At 43.1% G+C, this 10,230-nt stretch overlaps 1 protein-coding gene across 1 annotated transcript; it reads left to right on the forward strand.

Annotated features, from left to right (window-relative positions):
• Positions 1–546: 546 nt before the first annotated feature.
• LOC126984017 (UDP-glycosyltransferase UGT5-like) lies at positions 547–4,007 on the forward strand. The gene is made up of 7 exons (XM_050837353.1): positions 547–828; positions 1,008–1,259; positions 1,345–1,578; positions 2,470–2,634; positions 2,868–3,090; positions 3,207–3,426; positions 3,583–4,007. The coding sequence occupies exons 1-7, from the start codon at positions 655–657 to the stop codon at positions 3,860–3,862; spliced, it is 1,548 nt and encodes a 515-aa protein (XP_050693310.1). The 5' UTR covers positions 547–654; the 3' UTR covers positions 3,863–4,007.
• The last annotated feature ends 6,223 nt before the right edge of the window (positions 4,008–10,230 follow it).

Genomic DNA, 10,230 nt, shown 5'->3' on the forward strand with positions numbered 1-10,230 from the left:
ACATCACAATGCCCCTTGGCGTCACCACTGATGACGAGCTTACCTGAGTGGCTCAAGTCACCATGATTTCAAAAGCCGCCACATACCGTATCTACCTTCTCAGGCTACTGACATTACCGTAAGCTTACGTACATTTACAAGATCTTTACCCTAACGAAGCTCACGTACGCCTCACCTGTCTCGTCACCATCCCTCACAATTAATAAAAGGTAAAGCTTGAGGGAGTTCACAAGAGGGCATCCAGGACCTTTCTTGGAACAATGAAGTGTACGAATATACTTCTCTTGCTTCTCTCGCTCCACAACGACTACTACTACTTCTACTACTACTATTACTACAATACTACTACTACTACTGCTACTACAACAACTACTACTACTACTACTACCACTACTAAAACAACTACTACTACTACTACTACCACTATTACTTACTAATCAGAATACTATATCAAACGTTGGGCATCGAGGGCAAATGATAAGGGAAGATTAGATTAAGCTTCGGCCTCTCAACAGCACTGGCGAGTTCAAAGAAAAGAAAGGTTGCGACAAACCAGTATCAGTAATACCAGAAAGTGGAGAGTAAGTATTCTATGAGAGGAAACCTAACCAAACATATGACAAGGAGCATCAGAGGTGGCTCTTTCACTAACAGATGAAGGTGGTAACGATATGCATGCTGGCGGCAGCCCTAATGGTAGGCGCCGCTGGTAACCTGCCGCCCCCCGAGAGGTCATACAAGATCCTCATGCTTCTTCCTGCTTCCTCAAAAAGTCATAAAAATGTGTTCATGGCCTTGGCAGAGGCTCTGGCAGACCGTGGACACAAGGTGAGTCTAATCCTTCATAAGATAAAATGTAATAACAGTGAAAAAACTCTTGATGTACACTATTCCGAGTGAAACAATTCGGACCTTCGGAGTGAGAAACGGGCTAATCCTCTTTGTAATGGTGTACCAGTGGTCACTAGACGTCCGACCCTAAATCAAAGCAACAATTCCACCCACAGATTGTGATGCTTACTGGTTTGCCGCCATCGTCCAAGAATCCAAACATCTATGAAATAAACCACGGTCTACCATACTTCGGAGACCCAGTAAACATGTTCGAGACGATTAAGGATGGAACTGGTGGTTTTGGAGCGTTCAAAATTATACTCCCCGCCATCGCTCGTGAACTATACAAGGTGCCAGCGGTTCAGCAGCTATATGAGAAAAGAAAAGACTTTGACCTCATTGTCGTCAATCATCTTTTCAATGAAGTGAGTGTCAAGGAAAGTATCATGTGGTCATATCAGCCTCGCCACCACCCTGCCACAGCTTCACCGACCATCCTCTTGTCCACAGCCCGCGTACCCGTTTGTGCACGAGGTTCCGTTCATCATGGTATCCACCCCCGGGATGGACCCCCGCCAAAGTGCCGTCCTGGGCAACGTACTCAACCCGTCCTACGCTCCAAACCTTATGATGAGCTACCCCTTCCCCATGTCCATGTGGCAGCGGATCAAAAACACAGCCATGCACATCTTTTTTCCCCTCTTTTGGAGGAATTGGGCTGTTGTTCCATTAGTGCAAAAGGAGGTTAGTCAAAAGCTGTATGGTCTCTCTCTCTCTCTCTCTCTCTCTCTCTATATATATATATATATATATATATATATATATATATATATATATATATATATATATCTCTATTATTGTGTTGAATTTAAGTTTTATATATATATATATATATATATATATATATATGTGTATATATATATGTATATATATATATAGATATATATATATATATATATATATATATATATATATATATATATATCTAGCTTTATATATATATATATATATATATATATATATATATATATATATATATATATATATATATATATATATATATATATATATATATATATATATATATATATATATATATATATATGTATATCTGTGTGTGTGTGTGTGTGTGTGTGTGTGTGTGTAATTCACCTACTAACGGCCTGACCACGAGCTGGACTCCCGACAAGAGCTAGGCTCATTATAATCGATCTCTGGGCATTGCTGAGATCTCACACACAAGTGACACAACACACCCCATCCCCTATGATCAAGGGGGGACAGCAACCACTCCATGAAAGCGGAAAAATTCAAAACTACTTTCTCCCATCTTGTTCTGCATCCAATCGCTTAGAATTCCTTGCCGTACTGTTTCACAATCCTTAGTATTCGGGAAATTTGCCATCAAACCTTTCTAGCTTCTTTTCTCAAGAGAAAGTAAAAATAATCTTTTCAAATCATATCTATAAAGCAGTCTCATTCTTGATACCATTTTGGTACTTGAACATTGTAATTTTTCCCAGCTCTGCTGTTTTCTGCTTCACATAAGTACCACTCTATTGCTCTATATTTGTTTCGAGAGCATCATAGAATATTCGCTTAGAGCCTTCTATTTTATGACAATTTCTATTCCAGATCTCAGCCCAGTTCCCGGATCTGCCGCCGCTGCTGGAGATCGAGAGAAACCAAAGTCTGACACTGATGAACACTCACTTCAGCATCTCGACCACGGTGCCCCTGCTGCCCTCACAGGTGGAGGTGGGCGCCATGCACTGCCGCCCGGCAAAACCCCTGCCAGAGGTAAACCGCATGAGTTCATATTATTCAAGCCCTTCACCTTCACTAAGTGACCAGCACAGTTGTCGAGGCAACGTACGCCCAGCTTCCCTCATCCTCCCTGCATGTGCAGCGTCTCTCTCCCACACTACTATTATTCCCACGCTTCATTTTCACAAAGTGTCCAGCACACTTGTACTCAGGCAACTCACGCCTCATACTTTTCGAATGTGTAGCGTCTCCCTACCACACTGCAGGACCTGGAGTCATGGATCGCAGGCGCGGGCAATGAGGGCGTCATCTACTTTAGTCTAGGCTCCGTCACTCGCGGCGAAACCATGCCGCCGGAGTACCGCCAAACCTTCCTGGAGGCCTTCCGTAGACTGCCGCAGCGCGTCCTCTGGAAGTACGAGGGAACGTTGGAGGGCGTGTCAGATAACGTGATGATCAGCAGCTGGCTGCCCCAGCAGGACATCCTCGGTCAGTACAGGAGTAGGGGACGCCGCCACGATATGACACACTGCCATTAGGAGCCTCATTCATGTGTTGTGTTGGGGAGCCCTGGCAGGTTAACCTAACTAGCCGTTGTCCCGCAGCTCACAACAAAGTGAAGGTGTTCATCTCCCACGGTGGCCTTCTCAGCCTTCAGGAGTCCATCTTCCACGCCACGCCCCTCCTTGTCCTCCCCATATTCGGTGACCAGCCAAGGAATGCCATGTATGTGGAAAGCTCGGGTCTGGGTCGCATGATGGAGTGGGAGGAACTTACTGCTGACAGGATCGTCGACGCCCTCACGGATATTACAACCAAAACAAAGTTAGTCGAGTATCTATCTTTATTATAATGTCAGTTTTTGGCATGCATTTTTTTAAAATCACAAAATGATAAAATATGAAAGAAATCATTAGTGTAGTTAAGTAGAAGCAACGAGTGGTAGTGTTGATGGCTTCGTTATGTGTCGTCCTTGTTCAGGTACAAAGAGACCGTGTCGGCAATGTCGGCGTCCTTGAGGGATCAGCTGACGACGCCGCAGGAGCGCGCTGTCTTCTGGACGGAATACGTGATCCGCCACCGAGGGGCGCCGCAGCTGAGGTGCCCGGCCACCCAGCTGTCCTGGGTGGAGTTCCTGCTACTGGACGTGGTGGGCCTCCTGCTGCTGGCCCTGCTGGTGCTGCAGCTCCTCCTGCGACGCCTTCTTAGGAGAGTCTCCACCGTCGTCTTTGGCAGCAACGTTAAGATAAAGACACAATGATGGCACGGCAGGGAATACTGTGCATACTGCTGTTTCTAATGAATATAATATACAAGATGTTGCAAGGAGTCCACAAATCTACTTCATTCTTAAGTTCATCATGTTATACAATGTTGAGGTTTCTCATAAATCTATGTGCTGCATCTATTTTTATTTTATTTGTGATTATATATCCACGGCATTTTACAATGTTATTATTATTTTTTTCATTATTAATATAATAATAATTATTATTATTATTATTATTATTATTATTATTATTATTATTATTAATATTATTATTATCGTTATTATCATTATTATTATTATTAATATTATGAGATGAAACAGACTGGGAGAGAGGATTGGGAACACTATACGCTGCCTGTTCAACAGTCCCCAAACAGCTGAGACGCCAATAGAAAGAGAAAAAGAAAGAGAAAGCGATGAGAAAGAAGGAGAAAGAGGGCGGGGGGATTGCGATGAAGCAGAGATAAAAAAAAAAGAGTGAAGGACCTGATTCTTCACCCACCAGGGAAGGGAGAGTGGTGACGCTCAGAAAGACCAGATGCACGGCTTTGGCAGTGGGTCCGAATCTTCAATAGTGAAACCATTTGAAAGAGTCCAATTGAGAGTCGGCCAGTGTGGGTCAGCCCCGCCACACAGCTCTGCAACACTCCCAACACCTCTCGTTTCCTCTCATATGTCAGCTATTTACTTCCTTTATATGAATTTGATTAAATAATTGGATCATCCAATAAGGCTATATAGTGTTAAGATTGTTTCGTTTTTAGGATAATAACAAAGATTTTGTATAAATACCACAACACCTGACAACGGTGTATTCTAAACTTGTCATTGTGCTGACAGCCTGACCCTTACCCTGACCCAAGATCTAAATAGTCTTTCTTTAGATTTTCTTTCTTTTTTAACGGGTTATCAGATGTTTCACAAAGATAGAGGGTGGAGTTGCGCTATATATTAAAGACTCAGTTAAATGTTCTGTTAACGATTCAGTCAAAACTAATATCGATTCAGAATCAGTTTGGGTGGACGTTCACAAAGTGAAAGAAAAACTAATTCTAGGAGTTCTGTACAGGCCACCCAGCCTTAACAGGCAGGACACGAGTATATTACTACAAGAGATTGGCAGGGCGAGCAGGAGTAAAAATGTCTGTGTAATGGGGGACTTTAATTATAGGAATATAGACTGGGAAGACTTAGTGGGTGACCTGGAAGCCGAGGATTTTCTTAAAGTTTTACAAGATAATTTTCTTAAGCAGGCACTTACTGAGCCTACCAGAGGAGATAACATTTTAGATTTAGTCCTAACTAATAACGGGAACTTGATACATGAGTTGGAGGTGGGCGGAGAGTTAGGAAATAGTGACCACAGAATGGTTCGTATTAGCCCAGATTGGGCGGTGACCCGCGAACCAAACCCAGTGTTGGTGCCAGCTTTTAGAAGAGCAAATTACGGGGGGCTTAAAAGACACCTTGAAGAGGTAAATTGGGAAGATTTAGGGATTCATGAGGGCCAGAACTGTGGGTTGGAGAGCCAGGAGAACCAGGTAAAAATAACCTACAACATATAATTTAGTTAGAGTAATAGTAGAGAGGCAGGGTCAGCATATACCCCAGCGAACACCTAAAAAAGAAAACAATGACCCAAAGTGGATGATTCGTGGGCTAAAACACGGTATGTCGGTGTGTGCGGAGACTGCAGCAATGGCCTCTGTGTTTTACTTATTATTGCACTCACTGGAGAGCAAGAAGACAAGGAAATGCGTATGGGTGAGGTAGTTTATAGAAAGTTGAGCATTACAGAATTACTTAATTTTGGTGGAGCCGAGAATTAATGGAGCAGGGTTTAATTAACTAATAATTTTCTTGGAATGTCAACAATTGATTTTGAAGAACTATTACGAACGGTGGCTCCCAAAATACCACGAATCGATACAAGGCACAGAAAAGCCATTCCAGCTCCCATCAGCCTGCAGCTATAATCTGACAGGCGGAGATCCTTTTACGAGCCTCATTAACACCTTCGAAATGTCAAAGCTGAGTTTCCATACAAACTTTTCTGGTGTGGACGGTTCTGAGAAACAGTTGGGAAGCATTTAAGAATAAAATGTTGTTTTCCATCCTGGATGGAAAACATAAGATATTTTTGCGCATTCGCGCGCGCGTATATGCGGGTGTGGGTGGGTGTCTGTGGGTGTGGGTGTGTATATATATATATATATATATATATATATATATATATATATATATATATATATATATATATATATATATATATATATATATATATTTTTTTTTTTTTTTGCGGCCTATTGTGCCGGTAGGATCCTGAGAGTCGGTCCAAGGCTTCTTTCCGGTGGGTCCTGATGGTCGGCCTAGCCCGTTCTGGCGCAGGCGAGTGTTTATAGTGGCGCCATCTTGCATTGGCTCATGCTGCCCTCCCAGAGCTCATCTTTGATCCTAGAATCTAGAGTCCGGGTTGATAGGTGGTTTCTGGACAGCATATGGTAGTTTTAAGCCACTCGGCGGCGGCTGAAAATCCCAGCTTGGTGGCACCGGGCGGGATTGAACTCGTCCTCCTGAACACAGGGCCGTTACTCTGACTATATATATATATATATATATATATATATATATATATATATATATATATATATATATATATATATATATATATATATATATATATATATATATATATATATATATAGTCACACACACACACACACATACACACACACCTATAATTAGCTAGATATTGAGGTATGTGAATGAATGATAATCATAATCATAATCCCTTTTCCCAGTGAATGAGGTGTGGGATATGTCTATCCCCGCACTCCTGAGGGAGGTCACTCCCAGTGGTCAAGGTGTGCCGGTGTGCCCCCCCCTCTCTCTCTCTCTCTCTCTCTCTCTCTCTCTCTCTCTCTCTCTCTCTCTCTCTCTCTCTCTCTCTCTCTCTCTCTCTCTCTCTCTCTCTCTCTCTCTCATCCGTAAATATATAACTGAAATTTGACGGAAATATAAAAGTGGTTTATACTTTACTATCAAGACATTGATATTGAAAATCACACACACACACACACACACACACACACACACACACACAGGAACGAGCGCGCACACATACACACTCACGAACACACCACACACACACACACACACACACACACACACACACACACACACACACACAGATCGACGCTAAAGAGCACTTGCTCATGTCGGGAGGGTACCTGCTGGCGATTACGAGTCCAACACTTGATCAGTCCGTGGTGAATTACACACATTCTCTCAATGTTTCTCAATTATTTCCTGAATGTATCCAAGTTGTTTCTCAACTGCTTCACGAAACACTTTGGAAACGTCTGGGATACATTGTTTTCATACAAAGATTCCTGGTGTGGACGCGTCTGAAGGAAGGGAGTTAATAAGAAAATAAAGAATGGTGATACTCATCTCAGGGGCAGGTACGTCGAACTATCTAGATTAGTGAAGAAAAACACCACGGTAGCAGAAAGGAACTATGAGATTAAGATAGCAATAGAGGCGAAAAGTAATCCTAAGGGTTTCTTTCAGATCTAAAGAACAAAAACAAGGGAGAAAATCGGACCGCTGAAAGCAAACACGGGCGAGCTAGTGGATAATTACGAAAATATGAACATATTGTTGAACGACTACTTCTCTTCAGTATTCACACAAGATGATCGAACGACTATTCCGGAAAGGGTTCAGGTGTATGAGGGCGGGGATGGCGACAAACTGTGGGATATAATCATCACCAGGCAGATAGTCCAGGATGAGACAGATAAGCTAAAGAAAAATAAGTCGCCAGGTCCTGACCATATATTTTCGCGGGGATTAAAGGAATGCAAGAAGGTACTCAGTGACCCATTAACCGACATCTTTAAGATGCCGGTAAATACTGGGTATGTGCCCAGCCTATGGAAAGTAGCAATTGTGACGCCGATTTTCAAAAAGAAGGACAGGTCAGCTGCTTCCAACTATTGCCCAATTAGCTTAACATCGGTAATAGGCAAGATGCTGGAGTCGATAATAGCCAGGAACATTCGGAGCATTTAGAGAAACAAAACTTAATTCACGACTCGCAGCATGGGTTCACGAAAGGTAGGTCATGCCCACCAATCTCTTGTCCTTCTACAATAAAGTATATGAGGTGGTAAACAGAGATGAAAAATATGAAGTAATTTATCTTGATTTTAGTAAAGCGTTTGACAAAGTTCCTCACCACCGACGGTTGCTTAAATTACAGGCTCACGGAGTTTTTTTTTTTTTTTTTTCTTTTTTTTACAGCAAAGGAGGCAGCTCAAGGGCACAAAAAAAAAAACAATAATAAAATAAAGCCCGCTAATCGCTGCTCCCATAAAAGAATCAAAAGAGGTGGCCAAAAGCAAGGTCAAATTCGGGAGGAGAGGTGTCCTGATACCCTCCTCTTGAAAGAGTTCAAGTCATAGGCAGAAGGAAATACAGATGAAGGAAGATTGTTCCAGAGTTTACCAGCGTGAGAGATGAAAGAGTGAAGATGCTGGTTAACTCTTGCATAAGGGGTTTGGACAGTATAGGGATGAGCATGAGTAGAAAGTCGTGTGCAGCGGGGCCGCGGGAGGGGGGGGAGGCATGCAGTTAGCAAGTTCAGAAGAGCAGTCAGCGTGGAAATATCGATAGAAGATAGAAAGAGAGGCAACATCGCGGCGGAATTTAAGAGGTAGAAGACTATCAGTAGGAGGAGGAGAGCTGATGAGACGAAGACCCTTAGCCTCCACTCTGTCCAGAAGAGCTGTGTGGGTGGAGCCCCCCCACACGTGAGATGCACACTCCATACGAGGGAGGACAAGGCCCCTGTATATGGATAGCAACTGCGCCGGGGAGAAGAACTGGCGGAGACGATACAGAACGCCCAACCTCGAGGAAGCTGATTTAGCGAGAGAGGAGATATGAAGTTTCCAGTTGAGATTTTGAGTTAAGGATAGATCGAGGATGTTTAGTGTTGAAGAAGATGACAGCTGAGTGTTGTCGAAGAATAGGGGATAGGTGTTTGGAAGATTGTGTCGAGTTGATAGGTGGAGAAATTGAGTTTTTGAGGCATTGAAGGACACAAGGTTCCTTCTGCCCCAGTCGGAAATGATAGCAAGGTCTGAGGTTAAGCGTTCTGCAGCCTCCAGTCTGGAGTTGTGTACTTCCTGTTTTGATGGCCTTCTATTGAAAGAAGTTGAATAATGCAGAGTGGATTCGTCGGCATACGAGTGGACAGGACAGTTTGTTATGGAAAGAAGATCATTGATGAATAACAGGAAGAGAGTGGGTGATAGGACAGAGCCCTGTGGAACGCCACTGTTGATAGGTTTAGGGGAAGAGCAGTGACCGTCTACCACCGCAGAGATAGAACGGCCGGAAAGGAAACTGAAGATAAAGGAACAGAGAGAGGGATAGAATCCGAAAGAGGGCAGTTTAGAAAGTAAAGACTGGTGCCAAACTCTATCGAAGGCTTTCGATATGTCTAGCGCAACAGAGAAAGTTTCACCGAAACTGCTAAGAGAGGATGACCAAGAGTCAGTTAAGAGAGCAAGAAGATCGCCAGTAGAACGCCCCTTGCGGAATCCATACTGGCGATCAGATAGAAGATTAGAAGTGGAAAGGTGCTTTTGAATCTTCCGGTTAAGGATTGATTCAAAAGCTTTAGATAGACATGAAAGTAAAGCTATTGGGCGGTAGTTTGAGGGATTGGAGCGGTCACCCTTCTTAGGCACAGGCTGTACAAAGGCATACTTCCAGCAGGAAGGAAAGATAGATGTTGATAGGCAGAGACGAAAGAGTTTGACCAGGCAGGGTGTCAGCACAGAAGCACAGTTTTTAAGGACAATAGGAGGCACTCCATCAGGTCCATAAGCCTTCTGAGAGTTGAGTCCAGAGAGGGCATAGAAAACATCATTAGGAAGAATCTTAATAACAGCCATAAAGGAGTCAGAGGGGGGATGAGTAGGAGGAATATGTCCAGAATCGTCCAAGGTGGAGTTCTTACAGAAAGTTTGAGCGAAGAGTTCAGCCTTAGAGACAGATGAGACGGCAGTGCTGCCGTCAGGGTTAAGGAGAGGAGGGAAAGAGGAAGAAGTGAAATTGGAAGAGATATTTTTGGCTAGATGCCAGAAGTCACGGGAAAAATTAGAAGAAGCAAGGTGTTGACATTTTCTATTTATAAAAGAAGTTTTGGTAAGTCGGAGAAAAGATTTGGCACGATTCCGGGCTGAAATGTATAGATCAAAGTTAGTGGGAGTTCGAAGGCTCTGGAACCTTTTGTGAGCTGCCTCTCTATCTTTAATAGCACGAGAACAAGCGTGATTAAACCA

The sequence above is a fragment of the Eriocheir sinensis genome, chromosome 55 (genome assembly GCF_024679095.1).
Source record: "Eriocheir sinensis breed Jianghai 21 chromosome 55, ASM2467909v1, whole genome shotgun sequence".
NCBI classification, from domain to species: domain Eukaryota; kingdom Metazoa; phylum Arthropoda; class Malacostraca; order Decapoda; family Varunidae; genus Eriocheir; species Eriocheir sinensis.

Bases quoted from the DNA above. Each gene is read 5' to 3' on its own strand.
- LOC126984017 (XM_050837353.1), top strand. From the start codon at position 655: ATGAAGGTGGTAACGATATGCATGCTGGCGGCAGCCCTAATGGTAGGC. The intron at 1,260-1,344 runs GTGAGTGTCAAG...TCTTGTCCACAG, and splicing joins TCAATCATCTTTTCAATGAA to CCCGCGTACCCGTTTGTGCA. The intron at 1,579-2,469 runs GTTAGTCAAAAG...TTTCTATTCCAG, and splicing joins TTCCATTAGTGCAAAAGGAG to ATCTCAGCCCAGTTCCCGGA.